Below are 24,208 nucleotides of genomic sequence, written 5' to 3'. Positions count from 1 at the left end.
CGGATGCAATATTTGAAGCGTGTCATGTTGGGTATCAATTTACTCGGTTTAACATTGTCTTTCGCAATTAAAAAAATATTTGGGCTAACTTTACTGTTTTATTTTTTAATTAAAAAAAGTGATTTTTTTTTTTTTTAAAAGGTGCACTTGTAAGACCGCTGAGCAAATACGGTGTGTCAAAGTATTGCAACGACCGCCATTTTATTCTCTAGGGTGTTAGGGAAAGAAAAGTATATTGTTTGGGGGTTCTAAGTAATTTTCTAGCAAAAAAAAGTTTTTAACTTGGTTATGTGGTTAACCAAGCACTGATATAAATGTTTCTAGATAAATACAATTCCTAAGTTTTAACACTTCGTTTTTTGTGTTTTTTTCTCCCCTTTTTGTCTCAGTCTCAGCTATTCTGCAGCCTCCAACAAATCTCACACTTGTTTCTAAAAACTTTGAGCACATCCTGACCTGGGATGACCCTAACAATGAATCGGTTATCTACTACAAAGTGGAGTATCAGAAGGATGGGTATGTATGTGATGAACCGGATTCATTTGAGTATACATTGTAGAACACATAATAAAACAGTTCCCTTGTATTTCAACTAACAGCCAGGCAACTGTCACAGGAAGTGAGGACAAAATCACGCTTGCCCTCATTACCCGCTCTAGCAGCCTCTGTGCCCGGTGATGTATAGCAGATTAACTGGGTAATTGGTTTGTATGTATACACACAATAAAACATGGGATCTTGTGGATACATGTACATATGTATATTTTGATGTACTGTATGTATATTATAAAAAAAAATTGCTGTCATCTATGTAGATATCCTGTTGTGGTTTATTTATGTGAAATGCACCACCCTGATGTGTACTCTTGTTTGTGTCTTAAAATGTTGTTTCATAGTGTTTCATATTGCTGATAAGGTTATTCCTTTTTGTAGAGATGCATTATAAATGATGTATTGCAGGTCTATTGATGTAAAGCATAGGGCCAAGTTGTATTCGTTTGTATACAATGTTATAGTCCACTTTGCTTTATTTTGCGTGCTTCTGAAGGAAAGCAAGGAGGCAACAGAGAGGAGTATCTAACCTCAGATGCTAGGGAAAGCACATTTTAACTTTTAAGTGGTTGTAAAGTGTTTTTTTTTTTTTAATACAAATAATCTGAAACTTGCCTACTCTGTGCAATGATAATGACATATAATGCAGCTTGGCCCCACCCCTACACACTTGATTTGATTGAGAGCAGCAGGAGCCAATGGCTCCCACTGTATCAGGATCAGACCTGTAACCAGACACAACACTGAATCAATACAGGAGTTGGGTAAGTTGTGGGGGGGGGGGGGGGCAGACAGTTTTTATTCTACATTAATGCAGAGACTGTATTGAGGTTTAAAAAATAAATTTCTTTATCGTACATATGAGGCTTAATTTACTTAGTGGGTTATAGCTACCTTCAGGTGTTAACACTGGCAAACCCAATACAGGAAGTTGACTCCCCTATATAATCCCTCCTCCTTCCAGGAGTACCACAGTTTTTTCGCCAGTGTCTAAAGGTGTTGGCACGACTGAAGATGTGCTCTGCAGAGCTCCAGGAGGGATCCATGCTGGATTTAAAAAGCCTCCACAACCGGATCCATCCTGCCGCTCCTTTTTCCGATCGTGTGTAGAGAATTCTGATGCACAAAGTGGCATGCATGCTCAGAAAAATTTTGGAGACGAAAGCTATTGGCCTCTACGTAGTCCCGTCGTACATTTTGTACATCACTTCGTTCCGAACTATCGGATTTTTCGTCAACTTTGTGCGACCGTGTGTATGGAAGACAAGTTTCGGCCAAAATCCGTCTGAAAAAATCCGGATTTTGTGGTCGTAATGTCCGACCGTGTGTATGGGGCATTAGTCCTTCTGACTAGGAAGCTGATATTTTTGGTTGCTGTATCCTCAGCAAGGAGGGTTTCAGAATTGGCTGCTCTTTCTTGTAAAGAGTCATATTTGATTATTCATGAGGATAGAGTGGTGTTACGCCCTCATCCAGGCTTTTTGCCAAAAGTTGTTTTCAGGCTTTCATCTGAATTAAGATATTCTTCTGCCATCGTTTTTTCCCAAAACCTTGTTCCAGGGAAGAAAAAATCACTACATTGTCTTGATGTAGTGAGAGCAATAAAAATCAATTTAAAGGAAACTGCTCAGATTCGTAAGACTGATATCTTATTTATTCTGGTCCTAAAAAAGGAGAGGCTGCGTCCAAATCCACTGTTGCTAAGTGGATTCGGCAAGTTATAATTCAAACTTATGATTTAAAGGGTAAGATTCCCCTTATTCAAAGTAAGGCGCACTCTACCAGAGCGGTTAGTGCTTCTTGGGCAGTGCGTCACCAGGCCTCCTTTGCTCAGATCTGCAAAGCCGCAACTTGGTCTTCTGTCCATGCATTCACAAAATTTTACCAAGTGGATGTAAGAAGGAATGAGGATATCGCTTTCAGGTGTAGTGTGCTGCAGGCAGCAGTGTAAGTCCTCAAGGTCTGGGGGTGCCCTACGGGTTGTGTCTCCCTCCCCTCAAGTAGCATTGCTATGGGACGTCCCACGAAGTAAATACTTAAGGTTCTGTGTCCTATGATGTACTCCAAGAAAAGGATTTTACAGGTAAACTGTTATAAAAATCCTATTTTAATGTTTAGAAACCCCTTCATGACCAGGCTGTTTTTTGCTATTCAGCACTGCACTACTTTCACTGGTAATTGCGCAACACTGTACCCAAACTAAAGCTATATCATTTTTTTTTCCGCATTAGAGCTTTCTTTTGGTTGTATTTGAACACCACTGGGTTTTTTATTTTTGCAATATAAACGACAAAAGCCCGAAATTTTTTATTTTTGCTATAAAACGTGTATATAATAAAAAAAGATTTAATTTCTTCATCATTTTAGGCCAATCTCCTTTTCGATTTGTAAGCTCCACGAGCTTCTATATTAAACTTTATTGTAATTGTACTGTCCACCCTCTGTAAAGTGCTGCGTAAACTGTTGGTGCTGTATAAATCCTGTATAATATATTTGTAGATGCTATAACTTTTACAAAACCAATTTAATATAAACATATTGTTTTTTTTTTGGGGGGTTTTTTTTTTCATTGGCCTGTAGCAGAATAAGTTTTGACCTTCTTTTTTTAATTTATGAAGAAATTAGATTATCTTTTTTTTTTTTTTTTTTTTCACTTCCCGTCAAGCCTATAGCAGCTTTATGGCCGGACAGTGGCTTTCCTGTTCTGAGTGGACGTCATATGACGTTCTTCAGAACAGGGCGCTCGTGCATTCCCCGGGGGGGGGGGAGGGGGTGGCGGCGGCATGCAGCGCAGCGATCCGTAGACATACCGCATCAATGATCACGGTAAAGAGCCTATGATATAGAGCTCTGAGTGAGAGGAGAGCCAATAAGAGTCTTTCCTCGTTGGAGACATGCACACAGAAGCAAGGGGGTTGTGGGACTTTAAATGAGGTGCATGATAACATGCACCTCCATCCCTAAATCAGAAAGGGCTTTTTGGGACTTGAATGAGGCACAAGACACGTGTTAGAAGAAATTGTAAACAATTTTACAATTTCTCCTACCATGTGTCTTGTGCCCCACCAGTGATGCCTGCAAGTGCCCATCAGTGCTGCAAAATAGTGCCTACTCATCAGTGGCCATCAGTGCAGCCTCTACAGCGCACATCAGTGAAGGAGAAACATAACTTAATTACCAAGAAACTTTTATTTTTTTTCAAAAATGTTGCACTTTTTTCAGTTTTAAGCCCAAAAAAAAAACAGTGCTGAGTAACCACCTCAATACAGTGCACTTACACCCCCTTCCTGTCCAGACCAATTTTCAGCTTTCAGCGCTCAGTTTGAATGACAATTACTCAGTCATGCAACACTGTATCCATATGAAACTTGCGTCCTTTTTTTCCACACAAATAGAGCTTTCTTTTAGTGGTATTTAATCACTAGTGGGGTTTTTATTTTTTTTGTGCTATAAATGGAAATAAATGCCTTCTTTGTTTCTGTCATAAAATTTTGCTAATTTAGTAATTTTTCTTCATAAATTTTTGCCAAAATGTATACTGCTACATATTTTTGGTAGAAATAACTCTCATTAGTGTATATTATTTGGTCTTTGTGAAAGTTATAGAGTCTACAAACTATGGTGCCAATCACTGAAAATTGATCACATCTGATCAGGCCTTCATTACATCAGGTGTATCTCATTTCTTGAGACACTAACAAGTCAGGAAAGTACAAATACCCCCCAAATGACCCCTTTTTAGAAAGTAGACATTCCAAGGTATTAAGTAAGTAGCATGGGGAGTTTTTTTTTAAGTTGTCATTTTTTCTCACAATTCTTTGCAAAATGAAGATTTTTATTATTATTTTTTACTAAATTGTCAGATTATCAGGTTATTTCTCACATACAGCATATGCATACAACAAATTGCACCCCAAAATACATTCTCCTACTCTTCCCGAGTATGGCGATACCACATGCATGAGACTTTTACACAGCCTGGCCACATACAGAGCACCAACATTGAAGTAGTACCTTCAGGCGTTCTACGAGCAAAAATGACACATCTCATTTCACAGCCACCTATTATTATTATTATTATTATTATTATTATTATTATTATTCAGGATTTATATAGCGCCAACAGTTTGCGCAGCGCTTTACAATATGAGGGCAGTCAGTACACTTACAATACAAATCAATACAGGAGGGATCAGAGGGCCCTGCTCGTAAGGCCCCTTTCACACTGGGGCGGGAGCGGCGTCGGCAGTAAAGCGCCGCTATTTTTAGCGGCGCTTTACCGTCATTTTAGCGGCGGTCTGCGGGCGCTAGCGGGGTGGTTTTAACCCCCGCTAGCGGCCGAAAAAGGGTTAAACCCGCCCGCAAAGCGCTGCTGCAGTGGCGCTTTGCCGGCGGTATTGCCGCTGTGTCCCATTGATTTCAATGGGTAGGAGCGGTGAATACACCGCTCCAAAGATGCGGCTAGCAGGACTTTTTTCACCGTCCTGCCAGCGCATCGCTCCAGTGTGAAAGCCCTCCAGCTTTCACACTGGAGTGCAAGGGGCCGGTTTTTTACAGGCGCTATTTTTAGCGCTGTAACGCCTGAATACCGCCCCAGTGTGAAAGCAGCCTTAGAGCTTACAATCTAGAACCTATTACACTTTTGAAGGCCCTAGAGTACCAGGACAATGGAATTTCCCATAAAATGACCCAATTTTGGAAAGCAAACACCCCAACGTATAATCTGTGAGGCATAACGAGTCTTTTGAACTGTTCATTTTTTTCCAGAAGTTTTTGGAAAATGTGGAAAAAAAAAAAAAAGTTTTCATTTATTTATTTTTTACACAAAGTTGTCAATTTATAAGATATTTCTAACACATAGCATGTATATAGAAAAAAAATACACCCTAAAACGCATTCTGCTACTCCTCCCGAGTATGGCGATACCACATGTGTAGGACTTTTACACAGCCTGGTCACATAGAGAGGCCGAACATTGAAGTAGTACCTTCAGCCGTTTTAGGAGCATAAATGACGCATCTCATTTCATTCCTGCCTATCACACTTTTGAAGGCCCCGGAGCACCAGGACAATGGAATTGCCCACGAAATGACCCCATTTTTGGAAAGCAAACACCCCAACATATATTCTATGAGGCAAGGGCTGCAAATAGGTACTCGGGTACTCTGATGGCCTGGTGACAGGCTCTCGGGTACTCTGATGGCCTGGTGACAGGCTCTCGGGTACTCTGATGGCCTGGTGACAGGCTCTCGGGTACTCTGATGGCCTGGTGACAGGCTCTCGGGTACTCTGATGGCCTGGTGACAGGCTCTCGGGTACTCTGATGGCCTGGTGACAGGCTCTCGGGTACTCTGATGGCCTGGTGACAGGCTCTCGGGTACTCTGATGGCCTGGTGACAGGCTCTCTGGTACTCTGATGGCCTGGTGACAGGCTCTCTGGTACTCTGATGGCCTGGTGACAGGTACTCGGGCTCTCTGATGGCCTGGTGACGGGCTCTCTGATGGCCTGGTGACAGGTTCTCTGGTGACTGGTATTTGGGTACTCTGATGGGCTGGTGACAGGTACTCGGGTACTCTGATGGGCTGGTGACAGGTACTCGGGTACTCTGATGGGCTGGTGACAGGTACTCGGGTACTCTGATGGGCTGGTGACAGGTACTCGGGTACTCTGATGGGCTGGTGACAGGTACTCGGGTACTCTGATGGGCTGGTGACAGGCACTCGGGTACTCTGATGGGCTGGTGACAGGCACTCGGGTACTCTGATGGGCTGGTGACAGGCACTCGGGTACTCTGATGGGCTGGTGACAGGCACTCGGGTACTCTGATGGCCTGGTGACAGGCACTCGGGTACTCTGATGGCCTGGTGACAGGCACTCGGGTACTCTGATGGCCTGGTGACAGGCACTCGGGTACTCTGATGGCCTGGTGACAGGCACTCGGGTACTCTGATGGCCTGGTGACAGGCACTCGGGTACTCTGATGGCCTGGTGACAGGCTCTCTGGTACTCTGATGGCCTGGTGACAGGCTCTCTGGTACTCTGATGGCCTGGTGACAGGCTCTCTGGTACTCTGATGGCCTGGTGACAGGCTCTCTGGTACTCTGATGGCCTGGTGACAGGCTCTCTGGTACTCTGATGGCCTGGTGACAGGTACTCGGGCTCTCTGATGGCCTGGTGACAGGTTCTCTGGTGACTGGTATTTGGGTACTCGGATGGGCTGTGACAGGTACTTGGGTACTCGGATGGGCTGTGATGGCTGTGACGGGTACTCGGATGGGCTGTGAGTGACAGGTACTATGATGGGTGGTGACAGGTCCTCTTTACTGAGGGGGGCAATCAGTGTGATTGGTGTGTACACTGTAAGCAGTAACGAGATGTTACCGCAAACTCCTCCTCACACACGATTGGTGTGTAAGGAGAACCCGGTAACATCTTGTTACCCCGGTTTGTTTACATTTAGTGATCGATTGTGAAACAATCGCAGCCGATCACGTGTGTAAACAGCCGGCCAATGGCTGTTTACCAGCATCGGTGACGAGCAGTGTTCCCGGGAACACAGCCACCGACGTGCGATCGCACCGTGCACAGTGGGGGGGCACAGTGGGGGTGTAACCATCTGTGATCGGCCGTGACTTCATCACGGCCGATCACGTGGTAAACAGCCATACCCAATGGCTGTTCACCCCCCTCAGTGGCAAGCGGTGTCTCCGTGACACGCCGCCACCGAAGGAACAGGGACGTCATATGACACCCTCCCGCCACAAGAGATGTGCCGCCTGGCCGTCATTTGATGGCCGGTGGTCGGCAACTGGTTAAATACCCCAAAAGAAAGCTCTGTCTCCAAAAAATTATAAAAGCGTTGTTTGGGTACAGCGTTGCATAACTGCACAATTGTCATTCAAACTGTGGCTTCCCAGGACAATTGAAGTAAAGTTAACTGGCTCAAAGACCTCACAATTAACATCTCAGACGCAGACTGGGAAACCATTTATACGATAGCTCACAAAGACTCCTTAAATATATATGCTCAAGAAAATACATACAAAATAATCTCACAGTGGTACAATACACCACTCAAACTTCATCGTATTTACCCATCCCTCTCTCCACAATTTTGGAGATGTGGAACTGAACCCGGATCCCTACTACATGTATGGTGGTCGTGTGGCAAGAAGTACACAGACTGATACAACAGATCACCACATATCAACTGGACTATACTCCAGCACAATTCCTGCTACATCACCCAGCACGTCCAATCCGCACCCACTTATGATCCCTGCCCATGCATATGATCACAGCTGCGAACATGTGTATCCCACATAATTGGCGTTCCCCACTCCCACCAGCTATTAAGGACTAGTTTAACCGGATCCAGAAAACAGCTGACATGGAAGAATTAATCCATCAGGCAAGGGATACGCCTTTCAAGTTCACACAAACTTGGTTGTGTTGGTTACATTTCATCACAACCCCAGAATATCACAATTTGCGGTCACGAACAGACCGAGGCCCGTGAATTAGAAGACCTTTACCACACTCGGGTATCTTCCTCCCACAAAACTACTAGCCTTGCTACACTACTTTGTCTGGACACGTAGAATGACCTGCTGAGTCACTTGCATATTGCTCTTGTCCCTCGCCCGACTAAGACACCCTAAACCTCCAATTTACAACTATAGCGTGATAAAATTGTTATGTTCTATAGCATAGATGATACACTTTTTAACTGTTATAAGGCGGCTGCGTCCGCAACTGTTTTGTTTCTTTAACAGTTAGTTTACAAAATCACTTCTATGAACACTTTGTTATAATATGGCTTACTTACTAATTGTATTACGCTGCTTATATCCCAATTGTAGTAATATGTTCCTTTAACTCTCACCTAGTCACAGTCAGATCCCTTTAGGGGAGACTGGGTTTTGAAGTAGTTATTGGGCATCTCGCCACCAAAACTACTCAGTGCAAACACCTTAGCTCTCCCACACGGAGACACATGACAGAACCCTTATCCAAACTCAGCGCGACATAGATGCTTGAACATATTGGGATACAATATCATATTTGTTCGTCTATTCCCATATTAACTACACATAGTTGAACACGTGTATTAATAGACCTATATTTTCAAAGATATGCATAGTAACTGTTTCTACTTGTTTTGCTTACTGATAAGATGCTTGTATCTAATGTATTTGATTTTTGTAAACCTGTTTAAAGCCAATAAAAACTTCTTTAAAAAAAAAAAAAAAAAAAGGTGTAGGAGTGAATGATACTAAAAAAGGACAATGGTTGACACATGTAGCAAGATAATTGGAAGACTTCATTGAACATTTATAGCAAGTTGTTTTGATTTAGTATTTTCACATGTCATATTTCTGATTGGTTATATTATTATTTATACATGATAGATATTTTTTTTTTGCCACTGTAATACTATATTGGTTTAATGTTGGCTCTCCCTTTTTGTACTTTTCTAGCAATTCAGTTGTCAGTAGCAAAAGCTGTTCCAATATCACAACTCGGCACTGCAACCTGACCAAGGATTTCACAGATGTTCTGTCATACTATACGCCCATAGTCCGCAGTTTTACAGATCATGAAGTCTCCGAAATAGCTGTAACTGAGGATTTTTGGCCGCTTTCACAAAGTAAGTATATTTAGCATCAGCTTTGGACTTTTAATAGTATGTATTCATGACCATTGTCTTTTAATGTTGTAGCAGCAACATCTCTAGCAGTATTTTATAAAAATTTTCTATTATTGTACATCTGCAGATGCAGAGCAACTTTAGTATCCTTTCTAGTGGAGTTATGTGCCACCTACAGGTGGTTGGACACTGGCAAAAAAGTCAGCAAGTCCCATCTTAAGCCTGGTACCGCCTCCTTCCTCACCTTTCTTTCTTGTTCGTTCAACCCAGCAAGACTAAACGTAAAAACCTGAAGAGCTCAGGCAGAGCATCTGTGCTAACTTTGCAATGTTGGTACAGCAATTTCACCTGCTGTCCTATTGTGTTCTGACAGGGGGAGCTCCCCCACCCCACCCTCCCCTCCCCCCAGAACACACGAGCCTGCTCTCTTAGCAATTGACGTAGAGCGCTGATTGGATGCCAGTCGTTCATGCCCCTTTTGACAGAAGTTGGTTCGGCTCGCTTCTGTCAGATCAGCTGCAATACACACGGTAGAAACCAACCGCCATTCGGCCCATATGTACTAGGCTTTAGGCATAACCCCTCCCTTTTAGGAGGGACATCAGGTTTATTTGAAAACGGTAAAGAAAATTCTTGCACTAAAGGCTAAATGGGGGGGGGAGGCTGCTGGCACAAGACTGGTAAAAGTATCACAGTATAAAAAAAAAGTGCAGCGCTATTGAATTACCATCTTGAAAATACGTTGTGCAATGAAGCTCAGAAATTGTAGATTGAAGTGCTTTAAATGTGCAATAAATAAATCAAATGGAAAATTATATCAAATGCATATAACAGTAAACGGTTATAAATCCAAAGTGCCTTGTGCACCATGACTTGAAATAAATAATGGAAATTTAAAGTGCTTATGTTCAATGAAATTAAACCAAGAAGAAAGTTATTGTCCAAGTGCATAGAACCATAAACTATAAAGTCCTTCACATTGAAGTATAAATAACTTCACATGAAATGATGAGCTGTAATAAAAACAATCCTTTTCAAAACATGTCTCAAGAAACCACCAGAAGGTGAGAGATGTATAGTGGTACAAATGGGAGGCTTGCCAGAAGCTTGTGGCCCTGATTATAGTGGTCAACACCAGCCTTAGTCGGATACAATCCTACTGATCAATCGTCGCCAACTCTTACCACGATCATACATAGAAATGAGCCTTTCCTTTATAAATATTTAATATTAAGACATGCCTTGCAGGCCCAATTTGGCAAGCAGAATCTAAAGATTTCAAAATACACCCTTATAGGAATCCTGAAGTCCCAGGGTCCGAAGGGACTGATATCACTATTGTACTAATTTCTATTACAAGCTAAAATAGGCAGAGAACCATTGAAATTAAGCGATTAAATGGCAGGTTTTGATCCTATAAATGACAGATAAGAAATGGGAGGAGATGCAGTTGTGCTCATAAGTTTGCATACCCTGGCAGAATTTATGATTTCTTAAAGGTTTTTAATACCGTGTATTGCCCCTTTACCATCAATGACAGCTTGAAGTCTTTTGTGGTATTTGTGGATGAGGCTCTTTATCTTCTCAGATGGTAAAGCTGCCCATTCCTCTTGGCAAAAAGCCTCCAGTTCCTGGAAATTCTTGGGCTGTGTTGCATGAACTGCATGTTTTGAGATCTCCCCAGAGTGGCTCAATGATATTGAGGTTAGAAGACTGAGATGGCCACTCCAGAACCTTCACTTTATTCTGCTGTAGCCAATGACATGTCAACTTGGCCTTGTGTTTTGGTTCATTGTCATGTTGGAATGTCCAAGTACGTTCCATGCGCAGCTTCCTGGCTGATAGATGCAAATGTTCCTCCTATTTTTTGATGACATACTGCATTGATCCTGCCAACAATTTTGACCAAATTTCCTGTGCCTTTTTGTAGCTCACTGATCCCAAAAACATCAGCGATCCACCTCCGTGTTTCACAGTAGGAATGGTGTACTTTTCATCATAGGCCTTGTTGATTCTTCTCCAAATGTAAAATGTATGGTTCTCATCACTCCAAATGACTTTGTGCCAGAAGGTGTGAGGCTTGTCTCTGTGCTATTTGGCATATTGTCAGTGGGATATTTTTTGGCATTTGCATAGTAATGGCTTTCTTCCAGAGACTCGACCATGCAGCCCATCTTTTTTCAAGTGGCTCCTTATTGTGCATCTTGAAACAGCCATACCACATGTTTTCTGAGAGTCCTGTATTTCACCTGAAGTTATTTGCGGGGTTTTCTTTAAATCCCGAACAATTTTCCTGGCAGTTGTGACTGAAATTTTAGGTGGCCTACCTGACCGTCTTTTGGTTTCAACAGAACCCCTCATTTTCCACTTGATTAGAGTTTGAACACTGCTGATTGGCATTCTCAATTCCTTGGATATCTTTTTAGATCCCTTTCCTGTTTTATACAGTTCAGCTACCTTTTCCCGCAGGTCCTTTGACAATTCTTTTTCTTTCCCTATGATTCTGACCCAGAAACGTCAGTGTAGCACTGGATGAAAGATGCAAGGGTCTGTCAGGAGTCCAGAAACGCATTGACCTTTTACACACAACCACACACACACAACCACACACACACAACCACACACACACAACCACACACACACACACACACACTATTGCCAGTAGATAAGATGATATGATTGTACAGTGCCTTGAAAAAGTATTCATACCCCTTGAAATGTTCCACATTTTGTCATGTTAAAACCAAAAACATGTATTTTATTGGGATTTTATGTGATAAATCAACACAAAGTGGCACATAATTGTCAAGTGGAAGAAAAATAATAAATGGTTTACAAAATATTTGACAAATATGGGAAAAGTGTGGCGTGCATTTGTATTCAGCCCCCCTGAGTCAATATTTTGTTGAACCTCCTTTCGCTGCAATTACAGCTGGAAGTCTCTTTGGGGATGTCTCTACCAGTTTTGCACATCTAGAGAGTGACAGTTTTGCCCATTCTTCTTTTGAAAATATCTCCAAGCTCTGTCAGGTTGGATGGAGAGCGCCTGTGAACAGCAATTTTCAAGTCTTGACAAAGATTCTCAATTAGATTTAGGTCTGGACTTAGAATGGCCCACTCAAACACATGAATATGCTTTGATCTAAACCATTCCATTGTAGCTCTGGCTTTTTGTTTAGGGTCGTTGCCCTGCTGGAAGGTGAATTTACGCCCCAGTCTCAAGTCTTTTGCAGATTCTAACAGGTTTTCTTCTAAGATTGCCCTGTGTTTTGGCTCCATCTATCTTCCCATCAACTCTGACCAGCTTCCCTGTCCCTGCTGAAGAAAAGTATCCCCACAACATGATGCTGCCACCGCCATGTTTCACGGTGGGGATTTTGTGTTCAGGGTGATTTGCAGTGTTAGTTTTCTGCCACATATAGCGTTTTGCTTTTAGGCCAAAAAGTTCCATTTTGGTCTCATCTGACCAGAGCACCTTCTTTCACATGTTTGCTGTGTCCCCCACATGGCTTCTCATAAACTGCAAATGGGGAATGTCTTATGGCTTTCTTTCAACAATGGCTTTCTTCTTGCGACTCTTCCATAAAGGCCAGATTTGTGGAGTGCAGGACTAATAGTTGTCCTGTGGACAGATCCTCCCACCTGAGCTGTGGATCTCTGCAGCTCCTCCAGAGCTACTCTTGGCTGCGTCTCTCATTTAATGCTCTCCTTGCCCGGCCTGTCAGTTTAGGTGGATGGTAGGTTTGTAATTGTGCCATACTCTTTCCGTTTTCAGATAATGAACAGTGCTCCATGAGATGGTCAAAGCTTGTGATATTTTTATAACCTGACCCTGCTTTAAAGTTCTCAACAACCTTATCCCTGACCTGTCTGGTGTGTTCCTTGGTCTTCATGATGCTGTTTGTTCACTAGTGTTCTCTAACAAACCTGTGAGGACTTAACAGGACAGCAGTATTTTGTACTGAGATTAAATTACTCACAGGGGGACTCAATTTACTAATTAGGTGACTTCTGAAGGCAATTGGTTCCACTAGATTTTAGTTGGTGGTATCGGCGTAAAGGAGGCTGAATACAAATGCACGCCACACTTTTCACATATTTATTTGTAAAAACTTTGCAAAAAATATGTATCATTTTCCTTCCACTTCAGTTTTGTGCCACTTTGTGTTGGTCTATCAAATAAAATTCCAATAAAATGTACGTTTTTGGTTGCAACATGTTAACCCTTGAAATTTTCCACATTTTATGAATATTTTTTTAAAGGCACTTTATATAATGCATCAGATATATCTAAGCTCTATTAGATTATATAAACTGGGTAGAAGGTCAACATCGGAATGTTTCTGCCATTTGATTTGCTCATGTAGAGGGGTAATAGAACAGGGGTGTCGAAAAATGTTTTCAAAGAACTTGAGTGTGTTGATTTTTTAACAAAAAAATGTTAACTTCACACTCTTAATCATGAAAAGGATTTTTTATAAAGTAAATGCTGTAAACTACTTGAGCAATAATGACAAATTAACATCCTGCACTCTCAGTCCTCAGATCAGCCCCAATTCCTGCACCTTCACACCACAGATCACTGCCCCCCCCCCACCTGATAATCTGTCCCACCACCGTAACCCCCCTGCACATACATCTTCCTCACCACTGTACCACCTTGCTCTTCTGTCCCACTACTGTAACCCCCTGCTCATCTGCCTCAACAATGTACCCAGTTTCTCACCTTCCCCACCATTGTATCTCTCTGCACATCTGCTCTACTGCTGTACCCCCATGCTCTTCTGTCTCACCGCTGAACCACCTTCTCACCTGTTCTAACACTGAACCCATCTGCCCCACTACTGCAACCCCCTTTCTCATCTTCCCCACCACTGCAACCCCCTTTCTCATCTGCCCCACCACTGCAACCCCCTTTCTCATCTGCCCCACCACTGCAACCCCCTTTCTCATCTGCAACCCCCTTTCTCATCTGCCCCAGCACTGCAACCCCCTTTCTCCTCTGCCCCACCACTGCAACCCCCTTTCTCCTCTGCCCCACCACTGCAACCCCCTTTCTCCTCTGCCCCACCACTGCAACCCCCTTTCTCCTCTTCCCTACCACTCTACCCCCTGCCAGTGGTGTATCTAGGTTTTGTGCTGCCCTAGGCCTATCTAAACTCATGCACTACCTAATTCAAATATGGGACTTCCTGTTTAAGACCTGCCCTGTCTAAACCAAACCCCTTCCTATTTAGGCTCAACCATTTCCTTTTAGAGCTCCACCTCTTCTGCTCTGTTCATTAAAAGTGGGTAGCAAGTGGCCTCATCAGTCAGTGCCCATACAGCCTTATCGGTGCCCATCAGTGCAGCCTCGTCGGGGGCAACCGGTGCAGCCTCGTCGGGGGCAACCGGTGCAGCCTGTTAGTGCTCATCAGTACAGCCTTATTAGTGTAGCCTCATCAGGGGCAACTGGTGCAGCCTTATTAGTGCATCAGTGCAGCCTCATCAGTGACCATGAGTATAATAACTTCAATATTGAGCACTTGACACACACATTAGTAATAGTAACATGTCCTGGCTGGGGATTCCCTTCTCCCCCTCTTCCCTCTCTCTCCCTCTCTCTCTCTCCCCCTCACCCTGGGCCGGGGAGAAGGTTCAGTGAAGAAGCTGGCCGTGCAGAGGAGAGAGTGGAGCTGTCTAATCACTGGCTGCTCATGGGGGGGGTGGCAGCGTCAACGACTGGCACCCCCCCCCCCCATGAGCAGCCAGTGATTAGACCGCTCCACTCTCTCCTCTGCACGGCTGGCTTCTTCACTGAACCTCCCCGCCGGCCAAGCACGCTCCATGTACTACCCACAATATTTACAAGTGCCGCGCTACAGCAAGCCAGCTGTCGGGGCTGTATTTGTACAGGAGGTGGCTGCGGGAACGGGACTTGGGGAAAACAGGACGGGAGGGGCTTATTTGCATGCAGGGGGGCGGCTTTTTTGCTACCCTAGGCCAAGAAACGGCTCTGCCCCACCTCTGTACCCCCCTGCTGTTCTGCCCCACTAATGAACCTCCCTTTCACATCTGCCCCAACACTGTAACCCCCTGCTCATCTGTACTGTGCTCTTCTGTTTCACTGCTGAACCCCCTTATCTCTCCCACCACTGTACCTTCTGCATTTCTGCCCAACCACTGAACCCCCCCTGAACATCTGCCCCACCGCTGTACCCCTGTTCTTCTGTCCCACCAATGTACCTCCTTTCTCCTCTGCCCTGCACTGTACCCCGCTGCACAACTGTCCAACCTCTGTACCCCCCTTGCTCTTCTGCCCCACCGCTGAACCCCCTTCTCATCTCTTCCACCACTGTACCCTCTGCACATCTGCCCCACCAGCGAACCCTCCTGCTCTTCTGTCCCACCACTAAACCTCCCCTGCTTATCTGCCCCACTGCTGTACCCCCCTACTCTTCTGCTCCTCTGCTGTCTGCTCTGCTCATCTATGATATGCGCGATATGCAGAGTGGTGCAAGGAAGCAGATGAGACTCATCAACCTGTCCTGGCACACTCATCCCCGCTGATCCACCTCTTGCCTCCAACCCACGTGTTTGTATGGGATTTCACATACAACTATCTGGAATGTATGTGCAATGATGAGCTCCGTTCAGGGGAATTTTCTGAAAGCAGTGGGCCTGTGTGCAAGATCGAGCCCGCAGCTGAGAAAAATAAGCAAAATTGTCTGTGATTTTCATTGTGCTGAATACTGGCTGTGGCTTAAAGGGACACAGTGCCGGGGTTCAGTGGTAAGTGATGCAAAGTTCAGGGGTCAGGTGTAAGTGATGTAGAGTTCAGAGGTTGGGAATAGGTGATGTAGAGGTTGGTAGTAGTAGATGATGCAGAGCTGAGGGGTCAGTAGTAAGTGACACATACAAATATATATATATATATATATATATATATATGTGTGTGTTGGGGACATTTTTATATATAACAAAGTTGCCAGAAGCTCAATAGTAATTCCACAAACTGTCACCAGATTGTGGTTTTCTTAATCCCAGTGAAATCCCTTCTTTCTGAGATTGGTAGTGGCAACCAAGTGCGTCCTCTTCCTCCACATGGTAGATGGGGCTATCAGGACTGTGATTGGCTTTAGCAGTGGCCAATCACAGTCCTCCTCCTGGAAAAAGGGACCGCCCCCTACTAGAACTGCACCCAATCTCTTCCCCATCACAAGAGCTGTAGATCGCAGCTACAGCAAAGTTAGATAACCAATCAATGTTTCCCATCGTTTACAATGTGTGGGGTCACAGTGCCTCCCCCTCAGTGCAGATCTCGCATGGGGAGTTGTAAGATTGGAAAGCATTACCGTCTCACTGACACTTCCCTGCTCTGCTCTTGGGGAGGGAGTTGCGTGCTGGCAAGAGGCTTTGCGTGCCACTTGTGGCACCAGTGTAGGGGGCACCGGTACCGCTTGTGGCACCAGTGCCCCCTCTAATAGAATATTGGAGTCAAGTGATAAGAAAATTATGTGAAATTATCAAGACTGGTGCCTTGTTCCACTGAAGTATGTTTGTTGGGGATGTTGAATGATGAAGAATGGTCAAGACATGTAAAGATCCTGTTGCAAAAAAAAAACATTTTCAGGCTCGAAAGCAGATTGCTAAGAGATGAATGCAAGTTATAACTCCCATCAGAGACTGGATGAATGCAGTATATCATATTATCATAGCATATGAAAAAGTTACGGTATGTATAAAAGTAAGGGAAACCTACAGAAATATCAGAAAATTTAGAGTAAATGGTGTTGTGTGAAAGGGACTAGTGAGGGATAGAGTAGATGAATGGTATGATTCATGTATAAATTTGTAAATGAAAATATAATTTTTATTACTCTGTATGTTTTTCATATGCAATAAAGCAGGGCTCGACAAAACCCGGGCGCCAGGTCGCATTTGCGACTAGAATTAGCGACCTGGGGCAGCACAGCTGGGGGTATCCTGTCTCTGTGGACCCCCCCCCCGGGCGTGATTGCGTCGGGCCCCCCGGCGACCGGTAATTGAGCCCGCGGCTTTGAGGCCTTCTGCGATCCTATGGTTCCTTCTGGAATCTGGCGCCCTCTTGTGGTGGCCGTTGGAATGACAACCAGCAATGCTAATGGAGCTTCCCCTGCCTGCCAGCTTATCGCCTTCCCTTTACTTGGAACCCCTAAACATTATATATATATATATATATATATATATATATATATATATATATATATATATATATATATATATAATTTTATTCTAACACCCTAGAGAAAAAAAAGGTGGTCGTTGCAATACTGTCTGTCATGGTATTACAATATGGTATTGCAATACGATGGTATTTGCACAGCGGACTTACAAGCGCACTCTTTTTGGGGAAAAATAATTTATTTAATAAAAAAAAAACACAACAGTAAAGTTAGCCCAATTTTTCTTGTATTATGAAAGATAATGTTAAGCCGAGTAAATCGATACCCAACATGTCACGCTTCAAAATTGCGCCCGCTCATGGAATGCGACAAACTTTTACCCTTTAAAATCTCCATAGGCGACGTTTAAAAAATTCTACAGGTTGCATGTTTTAAGTTAGAGGAGTTCTAGGGCTAGAATTATTGCTCTCACTCTACCAATCGCAGCGATACCTCACGTGTGGTTTAAATACCGCTTTCATATATGCGTTTGCTTCTGCACGCAAGATTGGCGGGACAGGGCGCGTTTAAAACATTTGTTTTTCTTATTTTAACTTTTATTTAAATTTTTTTCACTGTTCTTCTTTTTAAAAAAAAAAAATGTGTGTCACTTTTATTCCTATTACAAGGAATGTAAAAATCCCTTGTAATAGAAAAAAGCATGACAGGTCCTCTTTTATATATGAGATCCGGGGTCAGAGAGACCTCACATCTCATATTTACACTAAAATGCAATTTAAAAAAAAATTGTCATTTGAAAAAAAATAAAATGTCCCTCTAAGAGCTATGGGCAATGACTTCCCCTCACTCATCTCCATGTCAGGCCAGGGACAGGTCCAGATCGCCGTCACGGACCTGGCTCCTAACTTTTTTAGCTGGCTCCTAGATTCCAAGCAAATTTGTCAACCCCTGCAATAAAGAGTATTTAAATAAATGAGTCTTTCCAACACTCCTGTCTACTGCAGTAAGATCAGTGGTCTCCAGCCCAGCCAGCCAATCTCACCTGTCCATAAATATAGGAATGAAACCGAGAGACCGACCATAGTGAAGTCCCGTTTGTGCATAAAAAAGGTTTAATAAAGTATTGAAATTACAAGTATAGTGGCATTCAAGCGTGTACAGTACATCAGGGAAGAAAACTATTCTGGTCGCCAAAAATTGCCTTTATTGTTATATGCACTTGACCAATAACTTTCTTCTTGGATTCATCAGGTTTATTGCCTGTGTGAAAGTGATGGTCACTGCTGTGCAGCTCTCTGCACGATTCTTCCAGATTCTCAGCCACTTGAGAATAAGGTTGGGTCGAAGCGTCTGTCCAGGGGATTGGAGTCCTCTAATGTAGATGCTGATTTGAATGAACGCCAGGCAGATTTCCCTCCTCTCCTGTGTTTAACAGTGAATGCCTGGTAGGGTCCTCTTCAGCAGATTTTTTCTATAGGTACTTGTATAGCGCCGGTAATTTACGCAGATATATATAAATATATATATATATATATATATATATACACACACACACACACACACACACACACACACACACACACACACACACACACACACACACACACACACATATATTATATGTGTGTGTGTGTATATATATATATATATATATATATATATATATACATTCATACACACTAGAGCCAATTAACCTACCAGCATGTCTTTGGAGTGGGAGAGGAAACCCACGCAGGCACAGGGAGAGCAATGCAAACTCCAGTCAGGTAGTGTCATGGTTGGCATTCGAACCGACAACCCTAGTGCGGCTAGGTAAATGTGTCACTGTGCTGCTCTGGTTTGGGCCTTCTGTCAGTGCACATGCGCAGGATTCTTCAGTTAAAATGCCCCCTGCAAGAAGATACTGGCGGATTTCCCTACCTCATTAGTTATTACTAATTTGGAACCACTAATCAATATGAGGATAGGAGTTGCCTCTCTAGAAAATTTCCAGAACACCATCTAAAACTAAAAGAATGTTTTGCCTAGAGATACACTTCAGGTCCTCAATGGTAAAGTTTTATGTTTATTACATTTTGTATATATTCTGACACCTTGAAGGTGGATCGATTTTCTTACAAAGTTGTTTTCCATCTTTTGTTCCTCTGTTTTCCAGCCATGTTGGGCCCAGTTTTAGTGGATGTGGTTCCCTGCATGCATTGTATTAATGTGTCTATCCATCCTCCAATCTCTCATTTATGGGATGAAACCGAGCAGCACAATGTTACCATGGTCAGTGATGATGTCTATCCACTTCTGGAGTACAATGTCAGTTTTGGAGACTCGGCAGAGGTCAGGAGAATGTTATTGTATTCTCATATAATTGCTAAGGTGAAAAAAAAATGTAGACTTATTGTGGGCATATATGTGTGTGTGTGTGTGTGTATATATCTATATATTATATTCTCAGCTTCTTAGGCCTTGTTTACAATTTTTTAGTACAGGGTGCTGTGGGGGAGAAAGTGTATAGAAATAGATGGTTGAGACACTGTTTAACCTCCCTGGCGGTATGATTATTTCAGATTTTTTTTTTTTTTTTTTTTATTGAAAAAGCCAATTTTATTGAAGTACGAATGCTTGATACATAAATCGACAGGGGCCAACATGGCCAAAACAATAGCACATATATAGACACATTACAGTAACCGGGCAGCATAAAGCAAACTACCCACAAGAGGTAGAGCCATCACATAGTATGTATAAAAAAAAAGAGACAAAGGAAAGGGGGAGAAGAGAAAAAAAAAAGGGAGGGAAAGGGGAAGATGAAGGGCGAGTATATCAAGTACACGTTTCACCATCTGCCAACCATCTACCCCAGACCTTTTTCGTATTTAGGTGAACACCCCCTATGCACATAAATCGGCTTCTAATATGAAAGAGTATCATTTACCTATTTTTTCCAACACTGGATTGTGGGGGGCAGGGCCTGCATCCACCTTCGAGCCACCGCTTTCCTTGCCAGGAATAGGGTCTCATGCAAAAAGGTGTGAAGAGTTTTATCAGCTTCTAAGCTAGGCATCAGAACGAGCAGGCACATTTTGGGGTCTAGGGTAGCAGGTGAACCCATCTTGTCGTGCAGGAATCGTATCACTTGCATCCAGTATGCTTGAATAGTTGGACAGGTCCATAGAAGGTGATGAAGGGAGCCCGGGGTATGACCACATTGACGGCATCCTGGATTGTACATGGGCTTGAAACGTGCTATCTTCTGGGGAGTTAGATATGTCCTGTGTATGATACACTGCTTGGTGAGGCGATCTGACAGCCGGGGGGATACATATTTCACATCCCCCAGAATGTCATCCCAATCCCAATCCTCATCCGCAATAAGCCCAACGTCCACCTCCCATCTGGTGTTAGCAGCATAGGCCAAGGCCATGACACCAGGGAGACGGATAGCGGAGTACAAGGTGGAGATTAATTTAGCTGGCTCAGTACCCGTAACTGTATCTACTATAGAGGGGACTGCCAAGGATGGGTTAGAGCTAATAAATTGGGTTTGTATGGCATGGCGGTGCTGCAGGTATCTAAAAAGGAGACAGTCAAGTAGGGAAAATTCATCCTTGAGCATTTGAAATGTTTTTATTCCCATAGTAGTCATGACCTGATAAATATATAAGATCCCATGGCATATCCACACTGCAGGATCTGGAATGGACAGCAGTTCAGGTAGGTGCATGTTGAACCAGAGAGGCGTGTGGGAGTGGACCCGTGGGATCCCAAGATTTATTCAGTGCCACCCCCCACACCCTCCGGTGATGTGTCAGCATGTCTGCGTTATGGCGGGGGGAGCAACCCGTCAAGGGGGCCCTGAGGACTGCCTGAAGGGGGGTGTGGGCTGGATTGTCAGGATGTCCACAGATTAGTGCCTGATATCGTAGTAGTTCGCTTTTGTCAAAATAATAAAAATGGGATAATTGGGAGGCAAGGTAGTACTCCTGAAAGTCTGGAAGAACAGCTCCTCCCAAAGTCGCCGGGTTTTTCAGGAGCTTCCAGGATAATTTGTCTGCTGTGCCCCCATATAAATGAGTTAAGAACAGACTCAATCGTTTTGAAATTTTTTTGTGGTGTATATATAGGGAAGGATCTGAGATTTGGACCAGTTAATACGCAAACCCGAATGGCCATCGATACATTCTATAGAATGAAGGGCAGCGCACAGGGAGGGACCCGAGTCTGCCAGGTACAGAAGGGTATCATCGGCATACATTATTTCTGATTTTAGGTGCTAAAAGCGGTACCATTATTTTGCAGGTAAATTTGGTGTTTTATATTGTAGGCCTGCAATTCTTAGGAATAACTCATCCAGGGTATGATAAAGTTTGAAACACAAAATCATAAATTATAATATAATAAATAACTATAAATAAAAGAAATGATAATATAATAAAAAATATTCAATAATGTAATCAAATCAAAAACACTGAAATTTGTTCAGTTGCAGAATTGTCGCTTTCATTAGATTTAGTGTTTGATGACGAATTTCCCCAGAAATCGCTATCACTCAATTCTGCAAGTGATTATAATTTATTATCGCTGTTTTCTAGCTGGTCTATAACCACTTTTGACATAAAGGGACACTTTTTGGTTGCTATGGACAGTCTCCAAATTCCAGGCAGAAAAAAACTGTACTTGTAATCTAAAACTACATGCAGGGCACTGGGCAGACCACTAGGGACAAAGGGGGTGTGTCATTTTTTTTTTTATGCAGTACTGTATGTGTTTTGTATGTTTTTTACTTTTTTGAATTTGGCGCCAATCTTCGCTCCCGTGCGTCATAACGTCGCAGGGAACGGAGCCCAGCGGCACTCGGGCACTGTGTGAATCGAGCGGAGGACGACTCGCACACACAGCGGGGAGGACATCGCAGGATCGAGGGGATAAGGTAAGTAACTCTTCCTGTATCCTGCAATGCGATCCCGAGTCTGGCTCAGGGTTACTGCTTATGGTACTGAAATTACACCCCGAGGCCAGACTCGGGAATACCTCCAGGGTGGGTTAAAGCGGATGTCCAGTCTGGGAAAAATAAATTAAGTCAGCAGCTACAAATCCTGTAGTCGCTGACTTTTAATATGAGGACACTTACCTGCCCAGGTATCCAGCGCCATCCTTGCCTGGGCTAGGTTCTTCACTAGCTTTCTGGTTTTCCAGCACCTTCACAGCTGGCTGCCCACACGTGAGCCACGCTGTGCTTTGTGAATGGTCCCGCAGTCTTCTGGGACCTGTGATGTGATGTGGGGAGGTGGGAAGGAGAACTTCTGCTCAGATTTCTGAGGCGATCTAAGCGGAAGTGGGACCAGGTACCCACCCTCCAAAAAATGACATGCCAAATATGGGAGGGGTGGGGGTGGCTTAAAGAGGAACTTTCCCTTTTGGGTGGCGTTGCGCTTTAAGGCTACATTCACACTGGCAATTCATGCCAGTGCGATCTTCCGATCCCTACTGCGGCTATTAACGGGGAGGTGTGGCTGCTGAACCGTAACACATTAAAGTGAGTAGGGTTGTGCTGCAACAGATTGTGGCGATGAAGCCTCGGATGTGTTAAACATCCAGGAGGCAACATATCGCCTGCCAGCTGCTTGTCATCTGCCTTCTGAAAAGTGATCCACTGTTAATTGCTTTTCAGCAGGGCGGCAATCACGGCCCCAAGTGTAAACGAGCCCTTAGCTTGTGTGTGCCAGACTGTGATGGAGTAAAAATAGCTAGCCATGGTACCTTTTTGATGCACAACAGAGAAGCTTTCCGACCCAGAGTTTCAATAAGTTTTTTTCGTAGTTCCGGTGATCCAATGAGGGAGTGCAGTATACTACATATTGACAGCAGAGGCTACAAAATGTACCTTATCACTAGAAGTCTGTGCTTCTCTATGCCGTGCAGGCAGCTCATGGCAGATGAGAGGAGCCAGAAGTGCATGGCTTCCTGAAAACATCACGGCACCCTTCCTCTGTACTCCTTTAAAGAGCCTTAGCCCTGATGCAGCAGTAGGTTGGCTCTTCGGAGAGTTATGCAAATATCAAAATGCCTTTATGGGTGGGTGTCTGGAGAAGTGGGCGATCCTAGGCAGACTGCATTTGCATGTGGACTTGCCTTAAGTAATGCCCACATATGCTGAGCTTCTATGATGGAAAGAACTGAAATTCCTTAATTTGCAGGAATTTCCTCTCACTTCCTGTTTGGCTATGGGACAGGAAGTGAAAAGAAATCTCTGCAATGGGAAACAGATGACAACATCTGAAACTGGTTATAACCCTCCTTTACGCTATCCAAAATGAACAAAAAAGTTTTCACTATAGTTCTACTTTAAACGCTAGTATTCTAATGATACCGTAATACCACTTGTACTTTTTAACAGAGCTACTAAGAGAGTCCTTTCTAACAATGTCCTCCTCTGTTGCTTTTTAGACTTGGCACACCAAAATGCTGACTAACCTGAATCCTACAGTTACCTTAAATCTGCGGCCAAATACAAATTACTGCGTGTTGGTGGAAGTAAAATCGGGTTCCAACATGGCACCTTTTATACCATCCGCACCGAAATGTGCCATCACAGGAGACGTCTCCAGAGGTACGACAACACTATTATGTTGGTTTGTTTACATTTTAATGTTTGTATTACATTGGTACAGATATGTAACTTCTCGTTTAGTGCCGGTTAGACTGAAACGCAGTGCAGGGAAACCTGCATTCCGTGCTCGTTTTCTGAATCGCATTCAAAACGCACTCTGTCTGCAATCTGCAGCGAGTGTCAATGTAATTGTAAAATGTGTAAAATGGACCCTCGCGCCACTATGTGCTAGACGTGAAATAAATCTACGTGCATAA

The 24,208-nt window shown here is 43.6% G+C and overlaps 1 protein-coding gene across 3 annotated transcripts in view; it reads left to right on the top strand.

Moving 5' to 3' along the window:
* LOC143981833 (interferon alpha/beta receptor 2-like) overlaps window positions 1-24,208 on the top strand; it is a 97,216-nt gene that overhangs the window by 56,247 nt on the left and 16,761 nt on the right. For 2 of the 3 annotated variants that reach the window (XM_077479960.1, XM_077479961.1), the window contains exons 3-6: window positions 390-516; window positions 9,034-9,203; window positions 19,503-19,717; window positions 23,789-23,951. In XM_077479960.1, coding sequence (XP_077336086.1) covers window positions 390-516; window positions 9,034-9,203; window positions 19,503-19,717; window positions 23,789-23,951 — 675 coding nt within the window. The remainder of the gene's footprint in view (window positions 1-389; window positions 517-9,033; window positions 9,204-19,502; window positions 19,718-23,788; window positions 23,952-24,208) is intronic. The other variant, XM_077479962.1, reaches the window with a different exon arrangement.

This window comes from Lithobates pipiens, unplaced genomic scaffold (genome assembly GCF_037356315.1).
Source record: "Lithobates pipiens isolate NorthernLeopardFrog02 unplaced genomic scaffold, aLitPip1_a1.2 Scaffold_16, whole genome shotgun sequence".
NCBI lineage: Eukaryota > Metazoa > Chordata > Amphibia > Anura > Ranidae > Lithobates > Lithobates pipiens.
Note: the sequence above shows the minus strand (reverse complement) of the source record. Positions and strands in the feature narration are given on the sequence as shown.